The sequence below is a fragment of the Castanea sativa genome, chromosome 7 (genome assembly GCF_040712315.1).
Source record: "Castanea sativa cultivar Marrone di Chiusa Pesio chromosome 7, ASM4071231v1".
NCBI classification, from domain to species: Eukaryota; Viridiplantae; Streptophyta; class Magnoliopsida; order Fagales; family Fagaceae; genus Castanea; species Castanea sativa.
Window position 1 is genome coordinate 29,520,226 of NC_134019.1, and position 23,176 is coordinate 29,543,401.

General features: G+C 31.7%; 1 protein-coding gene across 1 annotated transcript; it reads left to right on the plus strand.

The window, feature by feature from the left end:
• The first annotated feature begins 17,521 nt into the window (after positions 1-17,521).
• Positions 17,522-19,655, plus strand: LOC142642089 (putative cinnamyl alcohol dehydrogenase). Its single transcript, XM_075816444.1, has 5 exons — positions 17,522-17,704; positions 17,821-17,934; positions 18,109-18,336; positions 18,454-18,893; positions 19,212-19,655. Exons 1-5 carry the CDS (start codon positions 17,616-17,618, stop codon positions 19,412-19,414), a joined length of 1,074 nt encoding a protein of 357 aa, XP_075672559.1. The 5' UTR covers positions 17,522-17,615; the 3' UTR covers positions 19,415-19,655.
• The last annotated feature ends 3,521 nt before the right edge of the window (positions 19,656-23,176 follow it).

Consider the following 23,176-nt stretch of genomic DNA (forward strand, 5'->3'; position numbering starts at 1 on the left):
TTAGGTTAATTTTTAGCCTCTTCCGTTTCTTGTTCTTGCAATTTATTGATTATTTCCAGGAGCTCTTTCGTGTAATCAATGGTATCTCCGAGAATAGATGTTCTGTCTATCTGCCAACATTCACATTATTCTATTTAATCTTAAACCATCATTGTTTTAATACTACTGCTCACTTTAAGCTAATTAATACTCACATAAGCTAAAGCAATGACCAACTTGTATTAACTTGTATGCACTTAGCCACAAAAGTGTCCAACTTAACACGAACACAAACACAAAAAATTCAAACATTTTTTTTTTGAGGAACCAAAAAATTCATGCACGGCCATACATTTTGTGCTTAACTGGGTTGCAAAGAGGAAAAAGGGTAAATACCTAAGATGGGTTGGCCGGAGATGGGAGGAGGAAGGACCAGCAAGGCTGTGCAAGCGGCATGAAGGAGGAGGCCACCATGGCAGTGGCTGTCGCTTGGAGGAAGCTTGAGGCAAGAGGTCACCATTTTCAGCGAGGGAGGCGGCATCGCAGTGGCATCTAGGTCTAGTCCACCTTCCCTCTCTCTCCGGCATCTCAGAATCAGATGGGGACTAGGGGAATGGCTGAATGGGGTTTTGATTTGGAACCTGTATTAATTTTGTAATCAGGGTCAGTTTGTTTCTTACGTGTAAGATCATTTTTGTTAATCTTTTCATTAAGAAAATGTCATATTGTTAAAAATATGACTAATCACTTTTCTGTTAGTCACTTAAACAATATTACTAACAACATCTAACATAAGGACTAATACTACTCATTTTTAAAACTTAAGGGACTAATAGCACACACTTGAAACTTGAGAGATCAATTATACTCACAAGGTAAACTTTAGGGACCAACAATGTAGTTTCGCCAAATTTTTACTTTAGAAAAATAAATAGAAAAAAAAAATTATGGTCTCTAACAGTATGATTGTATGAAATTCAAAAATTACCCATATCAAATTCTAAACAATTTGTGCAAAATAGGATTTACTATAGTGGTTGTGCAAATATACAAGTCACTATAGTTTATGCAAAATGATTTTATATTATTTCTTTTTGAGGGTAAAGGAAAAAAGTGGACGTTGATTATTGTGTAAAGAGAGAAAAAAAAAAGATTAAGAATTAAGAAAAAAATGATTTTTTAATGAAATAATGTATAGAATAGATAATCAAATATGGACTTTAAAAAATAATAATAGTTCTTATTCTAAAATAGACAATAACTTTTACATAATCTCACATGAATGTTTCATGTAAAAAGGCAATTACTATTTATTATTTATTTATCATGAGTTATTGAGGACGCCTACCTCAATCAAACATAAATAATGTTAGTATCACAATATAATTCATAATTTTATCGCAATTTACCTACTTGGCTAGTCATGAGTGATGGAGTTGTTAACTCATATAAACCCACTACTTTTAGGCAGTGATGGCTCTAAAAATATTTTTTAGGGGGGTCATTCAAATTTATGAAGTTGTTAATGACTTCTTTGTAAATAATATTTTCTTATTTCATCTTGATTATTGGGATAATAAGATGAGATTTTTTGCAATCTATGATTCGAATGAATATTTTTCAAGTCAACACGAGTTCTTTTAAATAATAAATTTTAAGTAGGAGATGAATCTTGCAATATACGTGATTTCTTAATAAAAAATTTATCCATAATACAGCAAGAGAATAAAGGATAGAAGTTCATTGAGCATATTGTTCCTTAGTATATTGGAGATTAGTGTTGCTAAAATTAAATCTTGGAAATCATCAATTGTCTCTTACTATTATAACAAAGTCATTAATTATTATTGTTAAGTGAACTTTAATTATTATTGCTTAGAATATTTTAATTTATTATTTATTAGTTTTTGTCTTGACTCTTTTCAATTATTTTATTCAACGATTCAACTCAACTTTGACAACTTATTAGTCTTTATAATTTATTAAGAATATTTTGTTTGTGTCTTTTGCAATAATCTATCAAGATTTCAACGCAATAATACAATCATTAAAAAAATAAAAATTGGTTTCACTTCCCAGTTCCCACTGTTTACACTTTACTGCCCACTTAATTTTTTTCCTGAGATTTAAGATCAACAAATTACTAATTTTTGTTGTTAAGTTTGCTTTTTTTTTTATGAGATTTTAGATCAAATTGGTTTGTTGTTGGTTTTTTTTTTTTTTAATACAAAAGCCAAGATACATGTTGGTGTTGAATTGATTTGTTATTGGGTTTATTTAAGGGGAGTTCAAAATTTCAATTTAGGGTGTTCAAAACAAAAACTTTAAAAATATTATTATATGTAAAAAAATAATAAAAAAATCCAAAAGTCTATGTGACACCACCACTGCTTTTAGGCTCCAATTGATTGGTAAAAATTGGAGGAATAGAAAAGAAAGAGAGGAGAATAGGAGAGAAAATGATGTTTTCCCTTCTTTGGTTAAAGGAAGAAAACACAAAAAATAGAAAACAAAGGGAGGGGGAGGAGGGGGGAAATCCACCTGGGCCGCAAATTGTTTTCTCCCAATTTGAGAGGAAAACTTAAGAAAAGAGGAGAAAAGATGGGCTTACCTCTTGAATTACACATTTACCCCTCAAAGTTGACGTCCTATACATGATCTTTTTTAAAAGAATTATTTATTTATGGGAAGTTGCGAGCTGGTACTTATCTTTTCTTCGGTTTTTTTCTTCTTATCCTTTCTTCCATATTTTATAATTCTTTTCATTTGTGCTCATACCTTCTTTTCTCAATTGTTTTGGTTTTTTTTTTTTTTTAAAGTTTTGGATTCTTGAACTTCTTATCTTATTTTTATTTTATTTTTAAAAAAAAAGTAATCATTCAAACATAATTTTTTTAATAAAAATATAATTTTCTTTTTGTTTTATCTAAGTTGGACATAATAATAAATTTATATATATATTCTATTTTTTATCCTCTCATTTTTTATCTCACTAAATTTCATCCTCTACTTTTTTTACCTTCCCAACTAAATACACATAAAAAAAAAACTAAATATTTTCTATTCTTTTACATTGATACTCCTTCTATATTTTCTATTATTCTTTTTTTTATACCTCTAATTAAACAGACTATTCCTTTATCACTCACAATTCTAAGCTATTTTTGCAAAAATTATTAATTACGTTGTAGTACAAGCATTTTTTCAAACACCAATGCAAACAAACTAATTTGATGCAAGATATGTCTCCTGCCAAATGAAATAGTATAACTTAATCATAAACCTGACAAGCTACTCTTATTCGTATGCGCTGGTCCAATAACATAATGCCAGGTATATATAACCAGCGGACATTTCAACAACTTCTAGATATCTGGACTACATAATATGGTGACATATGCATGACACATCACAGTGCAATAACGATCTTCTGCTTCCTTCATCGTAGTCCTTTTATGCAACCTTCATCTATGCCACTCAATATCAGCATAAAAACTTTTCAATTATAATGCGCAATTTGCTGATGTTCAATTCAAAAGTGATAGGTCAAAAATATATTGACTCTTTTTTAAAAAATTAATAAATTAATTATCCAAGTAAATTAATAAATTAATTATCCAAGTGAATTAATTAAGTCAATTTAACATGCAATAGCGTGATAGCACAAACAAATCACCAACTAAGTTAAATGGGGTGGAAATTAAATTTGACACATGTGATTTGTTTACGAATGGGAAAAACCACCGAGGTAAAACCTCACTAGGTGAATTTAAGGTCACCATTCTCAAGAATCCACTATTATCAAAATAAGCAGTTACAAGTAAAAGGAATCTCAATCAATGACGAAGCTACCTAGGGGCTAAGGGGGGCCATGGCCCCCCTCCTCCCTTGAAAAAAAATTTCCTAATATATATATATTAGCATAAAAATTTATTTTTGGCCCTAAAATTAATATACTTGGCCCCCCTCTCCCAAACAATTTACAAGCTAACCCATGAAACCAAAAATGAAAAAAATTATCAAATCATCCCTTGTCTGGTTGTCCCAAGAATATCAAGGAAAACATTTAGCTAAACATTTGGACAATTTACAAATCCGGACAACAAGGAAAATCTACAAAACAATTCACATATTCAGATAATTAAAAAAATCTTTGGACACGGTTTAGTAAAAAAAAAAATTATAACAAATCAATTATAAATCCTAGCAAAACAAATCACAAAAACCCAATAATCTTTACCCAATTTTTACCTTTAATTTGAGAGCACTTTGTCCCTCTCAAATGACTCCATCCCATAGTCACAGAAACAACTCTTACGCTATTAATTACTCCATGTCTCCATCCACACACCAATTAGTGTCACTAGTAACTTGGATCAGTTAGTGTCTTTAACTCAACCCATGAAAAAAAAATTAATTTTTTAAAGAGCTGCTACTCTTTAACACAACCCGTGGAAAATTTTTACTTTCTTTGAATGATAGAATTTTATTAATTTTTAATGTTTTATTAACTTTGGGACACACTTGGCATGCATGCATAAATGTAATACACGTGTGAAACAACAATCTACTGTTTTGTACCTTACCTAAATTGCCACCAAAACATGTGTGTAATTAGTCTATTGGTAATAAAATTTGTGCCTTAGCTAAAATTAATGTAGTGATGGGAAAAGATTTATTATTTACATAGTTGAAGACTCAAAGTTACCGTTCATTATTATGTGATTGTTTAACAAATCTCTTTTTCCTTTTATTTTTTTACTACTTTTTTAAAATGGAAAATCTTTTATGGAAAAGATCTCACATCTTTATGCTACCTCAACCTTACCCAAGTAATTATAAATAAAAAATTCTTTAACCAAGACACTAATAATTGTCTCACCCTTTTTTTCGCTGAGTATTAGTGCATTATGTTGATTAACCATTATTTTAGTTGTTTTATTAATGTAATACTAGACATGGATTTGAACTTTTAACTATAGTTTTTGTATTTATTTTTTTAGAATCTTTTATATATAGCATTATGAAGTTATTAGAAATAGAATTATGTAAAAAGAATAAATAGATTTTAAAAAAATTATAATGTGGACAAAATAAAGAATTGGTCTAACCTCAGACCTTGAAAATATCAAGACGTGTCAATTGACTTACAGAACTCCTAATTATAAATATCTATTATTGATTTTAAAAAATACATAAAATACAAAAAAAATTAAAAAATTAATTCTAATAATGCATCGTTGTCAGCCTCTAGTATTAATATTCCAACTTTCTAAAATTCTTGAATAAAGAACTTTGGCCCCCCTTAAGTTTGAATCTTGGTTCTGTCCCTAATCCCAGTACCTAATACCAACCTACAATTGAACCCTTATCCCAATACCCAATTTGACTTGTATTGTAGTGACAATCTCTCCTTTCAATGCACGACTTCCAATACGTAACTAACTAATGATGCACGGATCGCAGTACGTGACTAATACACCAACTTGAGAAAGTTGTTGACTGCAAAGTTCTTTAGTTTATCCAACAATGAAGATCAGGAAGTTCCTTGATTACAAAACCCTTAACGCAAAGGCGCAGTACCTTCTACAGAGAATATGATGAACTACGGTAATTTTGTCTCCACTCACAATATGCGTGTAACAACAATTGCAACACCATTTGCATCACTTGTGACGACCCTTAAAATAATCCTTATATATGTTTAGGGTTGTGAGAAAAGAAACCTTACAACAATGCTCATGGATATGCGTGAAATCAGATATGAAAATTCCAATTTTGTAATTCTCAACTGATACAGTTTCTGTCAAGTTTCAACATTAAACCTCGATAGAAAGGCTTCTGTTAAGACATCTGTCGAGCTTTAATGAAAATCACTTCCTTCACTTGTTTCTTGGTCAGACTTACATGGCTTCAATACTAAACTTGAACACTTGTTTCTTGAAGAACTAAACACATCCTAAATCTACCCAATTACAAGTAAAGTGTATTTTGTCAAAAGATTAGCCAATTTACATCACATATATCTCTAACAATTTCCACATATGTCCTAACAAAAAGAATAACACACAGGCACAATGGAATTATCCCAGCCATATAACCTATTTAATTTAAATCAATAATCTCTCTTATAATATAATTCAAGTGGAATCCCAATGATAAGATTAAGCTAATCTACTCTAATATGTCAAGTGTGCCAAGTTAGGTTCCAAATCCAAAAGTGTTACTCTAATTTTTAATATTTCATACTCTTTAAAAAAATAATTGAAATTTTCTTATCAAAAACTATCATTAATTTAAATATAAAATTATATCATATTTTTAAATTTGAGTATCCTTTTCCAATATATTTTCTTAATGACCGAATCTTCATAATTTATTTGAAATAAATATATTTAATAAGTATTAAAAAATTCATTATATCAAAATAACAAAATTACGTTAATAAATAAAAAAATTAAGTATATAAATAATTTAACAAACCATATTTGTAGGTACTCAGGATTTTCACCTAAGGCCAAGGGCTTTGCCTTGTAACCCTCTTCGGCTTGACACCTTTGTCCCACATCAAAGAAATACTTCCCCACTTTCTGCCTTATAAGCGTGAGCTGAAGGAAGTAGTGTACCATCAGTTATTAATAACTGATGGGACACTCCTCTCTTTGGCGCAAGCTTATAAGTGAGAAAGTGGGGGGAGATTTTCTCAATTTGGGACAAGTTCCCCAAGGAGTACAAAAAATAGTTTCCCTGAGAGTACAAAGCCACGCAAAAAGAAGTTTCCTTTTATTGTAGGTACTCAGGATTTTCACCTAAGGCCAAGGGCTTTGCCTTGTAACCCTCTTCGGCTTGACACCTTTGTCCCACATCGAAGAAATACTTCCCCACTTTCTGCCTTATAAGCATGAGCTGAAGGAAGTAGTGTACCATCAGTTATTAATTTTTTAATAAAATGGAGAAATAAAAAATAAAAATTTTGCATAATGCATACTATAATAAATGATATTTTCACATAATTTTTTTTTTATACAAGATATAATTTCTACTCTAGCCTAATCTAAGTGTATATGTGTGTGAAACTCCCTCTTGGAGACTTGAACCCCGGCCCTTGCCCCCCCATAATTTTCTAAAGCTTTGAAGAAGAAACAATAAAATAAAATGAACACTAGTAATATTAGACTTAATTAGGAAAGTTTAATGCATATTTAATTATAATTATTCTTAATTATGTCTTTTACCAATTAACTCAACTTGTAAAGTCTCTGATAATTAAATAACTCACCAAAAACTGATTGATATTTTAGTCTAATGATAAAGAACACAATTATCAAAAGTGGATGCTATAGGTTGATATTCTGTCACCAAAAACAAAAACAAAAACTTATCCCAAAAAAAAAAAAATGCGTAAATGCACTTTAGTCTCTACATTTTTGACGTTTTTCCATTTTAGTCCCTACATTTTATTTTTACCACTTTTAGTCCCTAAACCAATTAACGTGTGTTATTTTCATCCTTTCCGTCAGTGAACCGACGGAAATTGCTGAGGTGGCTGCCGGAAGAATTAAAAAATTATAAATAATGTCACATCATCATGACACATCAGCATATAAATTTTAAAAAATAATTTATTAATTTTAACTAAATAATAAAATTAAAATTAAAATTAAAAACTAAAATTCACATTAATTAAGGTTGCTCTTCACGTTCTTCGTATTGTTCTTCATTTTACAACTTATTCTTCCTATCTTCCCAAATCAAACCCAGCAACCAAGAACTCAAACCCAGCACAAGAACACAAACCCAGCAACCCAAAAACTCAAACCCAGATCACTAGGACATAAATCAAAACAAGAAGAAAAAACCCAAATTCAACACCTCAGAGATCATCAAACCCAGCACCATCAGATCTACCACAAATTAAGATCTTCTTATGTTCTTCCCCAAATTCTAACACAATCAACAATGAATTCTCAGCAAATCAAACCCATAAACCCAGTTAACAAAATATGAAAAAATTAAACAAAATATCTCAAAAATTAAACGAATTCAAAACACAAAAACAAAGAAATCTTCATCTCCAACATCAAGTCCCTCTCTCTCAGCATCTTCTCCGTTCTCTCTCTGTCCAACCTCAGCCTCTCCATCTTCTTCCTCATCGCGCTTAGAGATTCGATTTGAAGAATATGAAGGTAAATCTGAAAACCTTTGTTTCATATGTGTGTATACACTCTCTGATACATGTTCACAAATCCTCACAAACACAGAACATGAGCACAAAAATCACAGTACCTTACCCTTTGTCATACCTATATTGATCACAAGCTCACGCGTAAGGATGGCAATTGGGCGGGGCAGGGCCTAATGATGGGGTCTTCGTCCCCCCCCCCCCCACAAGGTTTTGTCTTGCCTCATCCCTGCCCTGCCCCGCATGACGGGAAAAACTTTTTCACCCCATCCCCGCCCCTTGGGGCCCCACGAAGCCCTGCCACACCCCGTAAAACTCTACTTTTTGTTAATTTTCCCTACAATTAGTATAATTTTTTTAATGAAACTTATTTTATTAATAAAAACATAGTTGAAATTACAACTAAATTTATCCCATCAAATCAAATCAATTTTTAGAAAAAATTGAATAATATATCAAATTGTATAATAAGACAATCATAAATAAAAAATAAAAAAATCTCATATATAAAACATAACAAAATAAAGGCAGAGAACCACATTGAGTAGAATAAAATAAGCTACTATTGATATGTTTGTTTAATATAGTAGAGTTTTAGGGTATAAAAAATTTACAATTATAACACTTAGCAACGCGGGGCGGGGCGGGGACGGGGACGGGGAGGGACGGGGCGTGGCGGGGTGGGGTGGGGTGGGTCTAAAAAGTCTAAACCCATCCCCGTCCCGCCCCGTGGTACGGGGCTAAAATCTTGCCCCATCCCCGTCCCACCACCTTTGCGGGGCGGGGAATAATTGACATCCTTACTCACGCGCCGCCACATGTGATCTCACGCGTCGCCACGATCACGATTCTTGGCAGATCCGTGAAGCCTTTTTCCTCCATAATTCTACACGCCATCCTAGGCAGTAGATCGAGAAGTTGAGTTCTAGGTTCTAGAGAGAGATCAGATAAATATGAAGTGTTTGGCTCGGGTTTAGAGAGAGAAAGGATGAGAGGTTGGGAACCACCATCGTCGTGGTGGTGGTGGCTAGGCTTCACGACAAAGCTAGGAGGATGTGCCTCGTTTAGATCAAAGAGAGGGTGAGACCGATCCAGATCAGAGAGGCTTTGCCATGGTGGTCTGAGACAAAGACAGTTCAGATCGGAGATTTTGAGGTTGAGATAGTTGGTTCGGTGATGGAGAAGACCACCGTGGTGGTGGTGCTGGTGATCAGAGTGATGAGTTCAAAGTACTGGGCCATGGAGGCTCGAGTGAGAGAGAGAGAGAGAGAGAGAGAGAGAGAGAGAAGGCTCTATAAAATGAAGAAAAAATCTGAAGAACATGAACTTAATTGAATTTTAGTTTTTAATTATGTTTTTAATTTTATTATTTAGTTTTTTTGGTTGAGAAGGTTTATTATTTAGTTAAAATTAATAAAATTTTTTAAAAAAATTATATGCTGATGTGTCATGATGAGGTGGAATTTTTTATAATTTTTTAATTCTTCTGACAGCCATCTCAACAATTTCCGTCAGTTGACTGAAGGAAAGGACGAAAATAACACGCGTTAATTGATTTAAAGACTAAAAGTGGTAAAAATAAAATGTAGGGACTAAAATGAAAAAACGTCAAAATGTAGGGACTAAAAGTGCATTTACACCAAAAAAAAGAAGCAAGGCTGAATCATGTCAATCATGATGCATCCATATTTGATTTAACAGTTACTTGTAGCACTTGCATTTATGAATAAAAAATCATTAATTTATTAGCATAGAGAGCGCCAATTTTGATCCAACTCCTTTAGAATAAAGGCGAAAAACTCATTTTAGTCCTTATATTTTCACACGATTCCCACTTTGGTCCTTAACTTTTTTTTCCACCGATTTTAGTCTCTATCCTAAAAAAACATGTGTCGTTTTAGTCCCTGACGTTACATCAGAGACGGAAATTGCACAACTGGCAAACAAAAAAAATTAAAAATATTAATATAATGCCCACTGTGTCCACGTGGCTTTCCAAATCAGCCTCTAAATTAAAAAAATTAATTTATTAATTTTAACTAAATCAAAAAATTAAAAACAAAAATAAAAACCAAACCCCACAAGAACAACAAATTTAAAACCCAACAAGAACAAGATCAACAAAACACAAACCCAGCAAATTTAAAACCCAAAAAATTAAATTCAAACTCATATTTCAAACCCCCACACCACCAAAACATCAAACACAAAAATCAAATCCAAACTTTCGGCCCCCAAACTCAAAAACCCAAATTTTCTTATACTTTTTGAGAAACCAAACACAAACCTCAGATCCAAACCTTGGAGTTGAAACCAAACCACCTCCAACCTCAAATTCAAAACTATCAAACCCAAATGAAATCAAGCTCACCTCATATGAGATCCCACCCTCACGAGGACTTTCAGCTTTATAAAAAAGCTCTTCACAGCGCACAAACTCACAAAGCCAAAAAAAAAAAAAAGGATAACCGATTCTCTCTCTTTCTCATCTCTGCGCTTCTCTTGATCTCCTCAATGACGTCGTTGCCGAAAAACTCCGACGACGTGTTGATCTGACAAGTTGTCGACGCCGATGCCGGGGTTAGCAAGACTTTGAGTGACGACCCTCTGCTCAAGGCGGAGCACCACTTCACGCTGTTCAAGAAGAAGTACGGCAAGTCGTACACGAACCAAGAAGAGCACAATTTCAGGTTCAAGGTTTTCCAGAAGAGTCTGAAGAGAGCGCGCTGACACCAAAGGATGGACCCGTCGGCGATCTAGGGCGTGACTCAATTCTCCGATCTGAGGTTGGAGGTGGTTTGGTTTCAACTCTAAATTTTGGATTTGAGGTTTGTGTTTAGTTTCTTAGAGAGTATAAGAAAATTTGGGTTTTGAGTTTTGAGTTTGGGGGCCAAAAATCTGGATTTGATTTTTATGTTTGATGTTTTGGTGGTGTGGGGGTTTGAAATATGAGTTTGAATTTAATTTTTTGGGTTTTAAATTTGCTAGGTTTGTGTTTTGTTGATCTTGTTCTGGTTGGGTTTTAAATTTGTTGTTCTTGCTGGTTTTGGTTTTTATTTCTGTTTTTAATTTTTTTTATTTAGTTAAAATTAATAAATTAATTTTTTTAATTTAGAGGCTGACTTGTAAAGCCACGTGGACACAATGAGCATTATTTTAATATTTTTAATTTTTTCCGTTTGCCAGCTGTGCAATTTCCTTCTCTGATGTAACGTCAGGGATTAAAACGAGACGCGTTTTCGAGGGTAAGGACTAAAATCGGTGGAAAAAAAAGTTAGGGACCAAAGTGGGAATCGCGTAAAAATGTAGGGACTAAAATGAGTTTTTCGCCTAGAATAAATTTCACTCTACATTAAAATCAAAGGATGATGAAGATGCATAAAAACAGATCAATTATTTCTTGATTTTTTTTTTCCATAGATAATGTTGGTGTGGCTTAAATTAATAGATAGTGCAGAATCTACAATGCACCTAGCACATGGAATCAAACTTTTCTAGCACCTCTTCATGAACAAAGTGCTTGGGGGTCTATGGGGAAATGGTTCGAACTGCGAGGTTAGCAGCATGTTATAATTATCTCTCAAAAAACAAAAAAACTTTTATGAATTAGCTTTAGCTGAATATTTATTGTTCCTTTTGTCTTAGAAAGGTTCAATACACTACCACTGGCCATTTTAAAGTGTGTTTTAAAGTTATTCTCAAAGTCAAATGAAGAGTAAAACTAAAAGTGTAATGTTTAAAGTGTCGTGTACAAAAACAGTAGGTTGTCTAATGTACTTTATGGTGAGTACTAGGCCTGATTTTTCTCATGCAATAAGTGTGATTAGTAGGGATATGGAAGATCCATGAAAACGAGCATGAGAAACGTAGTAAAATAGATATTCGATTATGTTATAGACACTTGTGAACAATGTATCCTATTAGATCAGAGAGCATGTGCAAATTTGACATTAAAAAAAAAAGAAAAAAAGAAAAGTTGAACCAAATAGTGACATTAAAAAGAACCAAATAGTAAACATCTTCAAAATTTGGGTGGTAATTTAGGTACAATTTCTAATGTGTTGCATTGATCAATGCAACACAATTAGTATTATCTTTTCTTAAGCACAATTATATTCAACTGTGTGTTGCATCAATGAGGTCACATGGTTGAAATTAAAATTGGGCAACATGACCAAATTTAGGCTTAGGCCTTTTCTTAAGAGCGCCCCCCCCCCCCCCTTCTCCTCTTCCCAATAAGAAAAAAGGCCACAAAATTAAGGGCTAATTAGTTTTATTGAAAATTTAAGGGTTAGAAGATAATAAAATTTTATAAGACAAAGATAACAGTGAAGATAATCACAATGATGTTAAAACATGTTTTATATATATATAAACCTTCTCAAACAAATGTTATATAAAAATAATTTTTATATAAAGAGACTGGATTATTTTCACATTACTTAAGAGAGAATGTTATGTCCAGCATAACTTGTCACCCTAACCCTTAAAAATTACCATTTTTCTTCTTCTTTTGAGTTGAGTTTGTAGTATATAAGTTGTTACTAGTTATAATTTGAACTCACACGAAAATTATTTTTTTATCCACCAATAACAACCTACTATCTAGGATTTGTTGTGAATGTGTTATAGACATAACAACAACATTTCTCAATTATATAACACATAAATACAATGATAGATTGTGTTACGTGCAAAAGAAGTGTAACCTTTTTTTTTTTGCTACGCTATTTGCTGCATAATATTAATTTGGATCAGAATAAGTTATTGCATAATATTGGGATTTTTTTTTTTGGATGGAATATTAGGATTAATTGTATATGTATTTGCATTTTTTATACTATTTATAAGAGGATTTCTTTTTTTGGACTGGACTTTTATGTGGTTCAGAAATACCCCTAAACCCTAGATATAATAGGGAAAATCCTTAAGGATAATCCGGTAAAAATATATCTCCAACTCCACTTAAAATGCTTACAAAATACGACACTCTCCTACTAATTCATGTCTTCAAAACAAACTTATCCAAATTTTTTTTTTTTTAAAGAAAAGAAATTATGACATTGGACCAAAAAAAACCTCATCGCACACACAAAGGGCGTGTAAAGAGGCTAGTAATAGGATAAGAGAATTTATTAATCATTTGACTTGGTTACAACGGTGAAGCTAGTCTTTGAGTCTTATTAAGATAAATTGTTCCTAATATGTAGGGATTATCTTGTATAAAATGAATAATAGTTTATTTCAATAAAATCCAAAAAATTATTTATGCAAAATAATTTGTTGAGGTCAAGGATTCCTTAGTCAATCATAATTTCTTTTTAGTGTTTATTCTTTTGATGCACAACATTTTCATTATTTTTAATAATTAATTAATTATCTTTTATAAGATTTTTATTTTTATTTTTTTGGTACTCACATCTATTGTGACTTGTGAAGATTATAAAGGAGAAATCTTGTTCTAAAATAAAAATAAATAAATAACAAAAAAAAAAGCTATCTTACCAAATATTTATTTATTTTTTGTTTAATGGGGAAAATTTTGGTGTACCTAACGTTGCACAACCGTAGTCCATAGAGACAGTAATGGTATTTTGAGAGTCTAAGACACGTCTGTCTCGTACAATTCCTGTTCCTATTATTGCTTGTCCAATGAAACAGAACCAGCCTTACAACTGTATAACGTTAACGTGTTCGAACTTCAATAATATTTGGACAATTTCATTTTTTTATTATTATAGAAAGTATAAAAAGATTCATTTGGATCATCAAAATCAAACGGATCCTCCTAATCTTAAATTAGACTAAATTTTAATTTACATATTCAAAATTTGGAATAATTTTAGTTTTGATCCCTAAATTTTTAAAATTTTGATTTGTCCCTAATATTATTTAGTATTTCGAAAAAGAATGTTATTCTACCCACACCAATTAATGAGCTTGCTGTTAAATACTATCCAACGTTTGCCATGTGTATTAATTAGTTTAATCAAATTATGTCATGTCATTTTTTTTTTTTAAGAGAGAGAGAGAGTTGTAACTTATGGCGTCCGCTCATGATGATAGTCATTTATCATCAAATCAAGACATCAATCAGTTTTTGGTGTAGGCGAGGATTGAACCTCAGATCTCTTATTCAAACATCAAAGACTTTACTAGTTGATCTAGCCGGAACCCACATGTCACTTAATTATTATGCTACATCAATTAATAACCTAAAAGATATTAGCAAATTAGAAAAATAATCTAAAAGCAAAAGCAAAAATTTAAAAAAAAATCGTTCTTAACATTTTCTCTACTTCCAAACGGGTGCTAGGAATCCCATTTGCAATCGCAACCACTCTACTCTCTAATAATCATCAAGGGCGCTTTTACTTAACAATTATCAATATAATACAATTTGAGAATGAAAATGAGAAGGGACGAAGTGTTTATTCAACTCAATTAGTGGCAGTTCAAAAATTATTCAAGTGTATTATTTAAATAAGTTACATGAAAAATTAAAAAAGTAATGTTACTAAAAGTAAAAGTACATGTGAATGGTCCTTTCAACTACTAAAGGTGAGTTTGACATCAATTTTAAGTTTTAGCTTTTAATTTTTAGGCTAAAATGCAAAACACATCCTTTATACTTCACTAAAATTCATTTCAGTATTCTAACTTTTTTTTTTGTTTATTTCAGTTTTCTAATTTTTCAAGTTTATTCAATTAAGTATTTTCCATCAACTTTTGTTATATGTTGTGATTAATTTTTAAAATTTTTCTTCAAATTTTTAAATTAAAAAAATTCAATTAATGATTAAAAAATATTTTTCAGTTTTATTTTTTCAAAAATATTTAACAAAAGTTGACAAAAATGCCTTAATTGAATAAATCTGAAACTTAAAGAACTGAAATGAATGAAAACAAAGTTAAAAAACTGAAATGAATTCTGAAGAAACTTAGAGGATGTGTTTTGGATTTTAGCCAAATTTTTATTTATAGTTTTTTAGAACCTCACTTTTCTCGCTTTTTCAAGGTACATATATACTTCAGCACACTTTCATAAAAAAAATTTCAACAAAAAATTAGATAAATTGTTCCCAGCTTTTTTAAGGTACAAGTATACTTTAGTACACTTTTATCAAAAAAATTTCAGCAAAAAGTTAGATAAACTATTCTACGGATACTAAAATTTCACACTATTGTATTTTATTCACTAATCATGTCAAATCATGCATCATATCCACACTAGATTTTTACAATCAAATTGTAGTGTTTGCATTTGTGAATAAAAATTCACTAATGTGCTTCTATAGAACACCAATTTTAATCAAAGGAAGATGAAGATGATGAATTAATGATGTATAAAAGTGATTAATTGTTTATAAGTTGCATAAAAATATAACTATATCTTAAAAAATAAAAATTAACTAAAAATATACACACTGTTGCTAATGAACAAAACATTATATGTACTGACAAACTTATCTAGTTAAGAATATTCGATTCTCATTAAGAGCATTCACAATGGCAAATGTCATCTTATCCTATTTTACCATCCTCAAAAGCTACTTTATCAATTATATCATACCATTTTACAATACACCCAATATCCCAAAACTCTATTTTTTTCCCATTTTATTTCAATATTCTTTTTTATTCCTTTTTTTACTATTTTTCTTTTTCTCTTCCTTTTCCTCTCTTTCTCCCTCAACCTCTAGCACCGGCCACAACAGATAAAAAAAAAAAAAAAACATAGCCACCATGCCACTGCCAACACATAGTCACCCCCACCGGACCATCAAACCAAAACCACAACCACATTAAAAAAAAAAAAAAACCATCAAAGTATCAATTCAAACCAAGCCAAAACCCTACATATCCCAGCAAACCCACTTTTTTTAAAAAATCACCATTGGAGCTACCGACGAAACCACACACACAGCACACATCACAGTAGCTCTTCTGGGTTCTCTCTCTCTCTCTCTCTCTCTCTCTCTCTCTCATTTTTTTTTTATCTCTTTGTTTTCTTTATTTTTTTGTTCAAAGCTCTCTCTTTTTGGTCAGTGTCTTTGGAGATTTGGGTTTGGGTTTTCAGGGAGGGATTTTTGTTAGGTATGGCCGAATGGTGTTTGTGTTTACCGATCCACCCACTGATCAACAAATCCACCGATTCAAACCCATCAATCAACCGATCCAAACCCATGCCACCACGATCTCTGAGCTCCGCCGATCCACGATGATCCTAAATCCAAAATCCAAAATCCAGCTCCGGTGCAAGCTTTGAACGAGAGAGAGAGAGAGAGAGAGAGAGAGAGAGAGAGAGAGATATGTGAGAGAGGCAGTGAAGAGTGAGGAGTGAGGAGCTGTGAGAGAGAGAGGAAGTTAGAATGACTAAATGAGAGAAAACAAAAAAGTAAAATCAATAAAATATAATATTTTTGTTTACAATCGTGCTACAGTGCAATTATACATTCAGAGCATTCTCATTAAGAATTGTAAAAAATTTAGCATTTAACATCTCAAAAAGTTACTTTGTTCATTTTAACATCACTTTACAATACATCCAACATCAAAGGTTCTATTATTTTACCACTTTATTAAATTTTTTTTTTATCCTTTCTTTATATTTTCTTTACAACAATTACCATTAAATAAATCATTTTTTGTACCCAGCCATTCATACCATGTTTTCTGTACTCAGCAACTACCATTAATTTTTTTTTTTTTTTTTACAATTTTGCTACAGTGGGTTGCTAGAGATAGTAGCCCACTGTAGCTAGATTGCAAAATTAATAGCATTTACAATTCTTAATAAGAATGCTCTTAGGAGCTGTAGCACAATTGCAAATTTTTTTGCAATTGTAAGATTTTGCAAGTCTAGATGTTGCTCACTTTTAGCGTTGGTTTGGATACGGATTTAGTGTTTGACACTGTTCACGGGATCCATAACCACTTTATTCAAAAAAAATATTAAAAATAGATCTCATGGTACTATTCACACATTTAAAAATTATTTTGCTACAAAATTTTCAGTTTTTAGTTTTCAACTGTATCCAAATAGATACCTTAATGCTAAAATATGCTTACCTAGGGTATTTGCAAGCCCAGCTGTAAATGCTCTTTAAAGTCCAATTGCACTCCACTTATTTTAAGAAAAAAATGTTTATATATATATATATATATATGAACCTGTAAAGTTAAAAAGGGACCCATTTTAATTTATCTTGTGGATGTGGACGAAGTAGTGGTGTGGTTCTGGAAGCAGTGGATCACCCCACCAACCAGGGTTCACCTACCGCACCGTAACCCCACTGTTGTGCTGAAACGTCAACTTTTCTCATTTGCTTTCATTTTCCATGGTGTGTGTGTTATATATATATGCTTTTCTGACTCCTCCATAGCCTCACCCATCTACTCTCTCTCTCTTTCTCTATCTCTCATTTGTGTGTTTGAGAAAGAAAAAAAATATATGGGTAGCATTGAGGCACAAAGGACAATAACTGGCTGGGCAGCCACTGACCCTACTGGAATTCTAGCACCTTACACCTACACTCTCAGGTAACTATTTCAAAACCATGTTTTTTGATTCTCTCATTCTCTAATTTTTGACAAATATAGTCCATTAGTCTCATTTGGGTTTCTCCAAAATCAAACTTTTTTTTTTAAAATTGCAGAAACACTGGCCCAGAAGATGTTTACGTCAAGGTAATCTGCTGTGGAATTTGCCACACTGATCTTCATCAGATCAGGAATGATCTTGGCATGTCCAACTATCCCATGGTTCCTGGGTACATGCAACTAAAACACACCCCCCACTTCCTTTTTCCTTATTTATTTTTTATAGCCATCTTCTAATGCTAGTCATGATTGGATTCTTATCTTCTGTCTGAGTCTCTTTTTCCCCCATTTTGTGCTTGCTTTATTAACTTTTATCATTATTTTATTGTTGAAAACTGAAACAGGCATGAAGTGGTTGGTGAGGTAGTGGAGGTGGGTTCAGATGTGAGCGAGTTCAGAGCAGGAGACATAGTGGGAGTGGGAGCCATTGTTGGATGCTGCAGAAACTGCCATCCATGCAAAAGGGACATAGAGCAATACTGCAACAAGAAAATTTGGTCCTATAACGATGTTTACACTGATGGCAAACCCACCCAAGGAGGCTTTGCTAGCTCCATGGTTGTAGACCAAAAGTAATTCACACTCAAAACCAAAACCCTTTTCCATCATATAAAAAAATTGACCTTTCTTGCAATTAAAGCAAGATATGGATATGCAAAACTCTAAAATCTATTTCTTTTGATTTATAGGTTTGTGGTGAAGATACCAGAAGGGATGGACCCAGAACAGGCAGCACCACTATTGTGTGCAGGAGTGACAGTTTACAGTCCACTGACTCACTTTGGGTTGAAGCAGAGTGGGTTGAGAGGAGGGATATTGGGGCTTGGAGGAGTGGGACACATGGGGGTAAAGATAGCCAAGGCCATGGGCCACCATGTGACTGTGATAAGCTCTTCTGATAAGAAAAGAGAGGAGGCATTGGACCATCTTGGCGCTGATGAGTACTTGGTCAGCTCTGATGCCACTAAAATGCAGGAAAAGGCTGACACACTGGATTACATCATTGATACTGTGCCTGTGTTTCACCCTCTCGAGCCTTACCTTTCTTTATTGAAGCTAGATGGGAAGTTGATCTTGATGGGTGTTATTAACACTCCTCTGCAGTTTCTCACTCCAATGGTTATGCTTGGTAAGCCTCTGTCTCTCTATTTCAACTGCCTTTAATGCTCTAATAAAGTTAGAAAACTTAGGCAAATTTTGGAAATTTTCATCTGGGTTTCTAATTTCTGAGGATTATGCTATTTTGGTTTGGGGAAAGATTGAATATTTTTGCTCTAATCAATTTTTTTGCTTTTTGGGGCGGCTGTTTTGTCTCTTACAGACTTTTTCTCTAAGAATTTAATGTCAAAAGACTCTTTCTCTGATTATTACAAAAACTGAAACTGTTTGTTGCATTTTATTGTTTCTAATTATGGGTGAGCTGATTTGTTTGGTTCAATTTGTTCAGGAAGGAAGACAATCACTGGAAGCTTTGTTGGAAGTATTAAGGAAATAGAGGAGATGCTTGAGTTCTGCAAAGAGAAGGGCCTGACTTCCATGATTGAAGTCATCAAGATGGACTATGTTAACAAAGCCATTGAAAGGCTGGAGAAGAATGACGTTAGATACAGATTCGTAGTGGATGTTGCTGGAAGCAAACTTGATCAGTGAAAACAAAATACACTTGAGAGTGAAACCAAAGATTCCATCCTGTTGAAGACATTAACTAAATGCCATTTTTTTTTTTTTTGCTTCTTTTGAGTGACTTCAATGTGTTTTTCCATAATAAGAAGTTAAGACAGTATTTCTTAAATATTGATGTTTGTGTTGTGAATTCTTAAATTATAATGAAATGTAATCTTACCCAATACCCAAACAAATATAATTAAATACAATTGTGGTGTTATTGGTATGTGCCTATGTGGTCCTAAATGTTTGTCCTGGGGTTAGAAAAGAAATTATGACAACGATAGATACCAAACTTGGATGGAAAAGAATTGTGATAACCTAGCTAACGTTGCTGTGAGAGACAACTCAACGATAATACCCATAATCGCTTAAATTCAGTAGTACAGAGCACCAACTACCAACACGTCGGTATTAGAAGTGTGAAGTGTGAGTCCAACCCAACACGGACCCACAGCCACTAGATGCATTATCTTTCCATATATGTTAAAACAAAATTGTATACCAAAAAAAAGTTGTTCTCTTATTTAAGTGAACAAAGTTTCTTTTTAGAAACTCTTCCAAAATTTCATGTATCTAAAAAAAGAAGCTGTTTAGAATTTTTATATATCTCTTTTAGTGTTTAAATTTTAAAAATTTAAACCGTTAAATTTTATTTTCTTTATATTTTAACTAGCATATTAAATTTCGTCCAAATTTAATGTTATTTACTATTTCATTAATAAGTTTATTTTTTATACATAATTTTAGATCATAAAAACTTGAAATTTTAACAATTATTTGATGACATAGTACTTGATCTTTGATCTTTTTTTTGCAAACATAAAGGATATAATAAAAAAATACAATCCAACAGTTAGATTTTTAAAATTTTCACTCAATATAGAAATATATAACAAATTTAAAGGATTTTTCACCAATTTGTTCTATTTAAGGGAGGTGTCATTTCATGTGACTTGTCTTATGGGAGGTATACATTACAGTTTACAACTATCATCCATTACTAAAATTTAGATTCACAGTACAATGTATGCGAGATGTAAAAGTTTTTTTTTTTTTTTTTAAAGAAGGGTTTAAGTTTTTATGGGAATAAAACTATTTTAAGAAATTAATTTTTTACGGGAAAATAAAAAATTGACGAACTTTCTTGACAACTTATTCAGTTTTCTCTTAAAATTAATGATTAATATATACCCTAAAAATACAACATTAACAAAATCCAAGAAAGAAATATTATTTAAAAGCTGAAATCAAAAGTAAATTTATAACTTTTAATCTCAGTCATTAGCTCACTGTTACATGAGTGTTGCACTAAATCCGAATCCCATTACTACACTGTCTCTCTCTCTCTCTCTCTCTCTCTCTCTCTCTCTCAACTATGTCCATCCATTTAAAAAAAAAAAAAAGGACGACAACCCAGGAGAACAAGTTTATGAGGAGGCATGTTGACAACTGCTTGTATCTGTAGGTGTCCTTATGAATATAGTATTTTCCTAAAAATAATTTCATCATCCTTTTACCTAATAAATTTGCATAGATTGAGATTCAAAAGTGGAATATCTAAGATAGCGTTGGATGCAATACTATTTAAGAGTTAAGATTAAAAGTTAGAAATATAATTTTTAATCTTAATCTTTCGTTCAGAATTTTTTTTTAAACTGTATTTTTTATCTAATTATTCATATTAAAAATTAACTTTTAACTTTTAATTTTTAATCTCACCTCTAGGATGATATTGAACCCAAAGTCCATAACCTATTAAAATATGGACATTTTTTTTTTGCTACAAATTAGTTTGTAGATAATGGTTGAATTGCATGTTTTTAATACGCATATCAAATTTTGTACTAAAACAGTTTATAAACAAATAGTGAATGAATCTCCCTTGATGAATAGCTCAAGGAGTTAATGTAATATATATAGAATGGTTTGTTACAATTGATAATTACAAACATGTAAGAGATAGTTTACAGAGTAGATTACAATTTGCCTTTATCTCTATCTGAATGATGAGCCTTGTCATTATGCAATATGCCCTTATCTCTATCTGAATAATGAGCCTTATCATTATCATGATGGTGTGCTACATTACCTTTATCATGTGTCAATCGAATGTTGTTTATTATTCACTATAAATTTATTTTTTATACATAATTTTATAAGGATTATGTTAACGGATGTCCTTAGGACAATTGCTAATAAAGCATAATAGAAAAGTTTTAACACTACTTTCATGGGGAAATAATGAAATATAAAAGGCTATCAACAACATTTATTATTTTATCATTCTTCCAATAAAATATTTCTAAAAATAATTTCTAAACTAATGCCCTTAACATTTCCCATTTTATAATACAAAAAATTAAAATTTAAACATTTAATTAATAACATAGCTAGTAGTCTTTGATTTTTTAGGGATTTTGTAAGCAATGAGGTATAAAAAGAAAATATAATCTAATAATAAATTTGTCAAAATTTACATTTAATAAAAAATATTAAGTAAAATTGTGGCCAAACTTTGTCCTTAAAAGTGCTCAATGACCTTGAAAATGAAGAATAAAACCATAATGCTACAAAGGTCATTCATCTTTTGATATGAATTTGGTTTAGAAACAATGTAAGCAGCTTTTATGTAGTCAAATCAAAACTATTGTCGCAGTCAAATAATATCACCAACCTATTTATATATCCAATCAATTTATGAAATTTTGGCTTGGCAAGTAATAATAAATAGTACTTAAAATGTTTTGATCAAGCCCCCTAACGGTTGTAGCATATTTTATAAATTGACAACAATTTAAAACCAAGTTTGGGTAAGACTTAAGAGTCCCTGTCCTATACTTGAAAATAACATTTAAAAAATAAAAAATCCTTTGCTTCTGCATAAACCATTTTAGACACTTTGTAATTTAATAAATAGTACAAAGACTTTTTCTTTCTGGACATCTTCCATAATAACGTTGGCTCCACTTCACCCCCAAACTCTATAGTCTCTACCTACTGAAATTGTTTTGATAGCTATGTTTCGAGAATCTCTTGCCTTCTACTTCCTTTTTTTTTTTTTTGATAAGTATCTTGCCTTCTACTTCAATATAAATTCTTCTAGTAAAGAGGATAGACTTTATGGCCTTCAATTGCGTTGAAAACTTAACACATATAAATATAATATGGTTGGTCATCAAAACTTATCTCAACAACCATAGGTTTTTTTAGAACTGAGCGAAAATGTCAAAAAGGTGAAGAATCAATCAATCATTCTCAGCTGTTCATTACATAATGCGAAGTCAGGTCATGGCCATGGAAATTGGAATATGATAATTGATATAGGATAGGAGTGATTATCGTAAAAACCGCAGTCAAAGGTATTAAGAAATTCGTCCAATTTTTCAAGGTTTGAGGAAAATGATGATTTTTGTAATTCTTACAGAGTAAAAACTGTTTTTTTTTTTTTTTTAAATTGTTCATAATAGGGTGTTAAAATAAAATTAAAAACTTTTAATAGAGTTGTTCGCCACAAAAATTATTATTTATTTTAGTATAAGAATCTATTTTTTCTATTCTATATACTTACTTTTCAAAGTTGTAGCAATCACTTAACTTTTTGCATGGCTTGATGTAAGTGAATTTGGGCTTCGTTGGCTAACATTTGACACTTGTTGATGTGACAAATTATTAGTCGTAAGTAAAAAAACATAATGTCAATAATGGGCTCAAAAGGGAACTGAAGAGGATGAAAAAACATGAGAC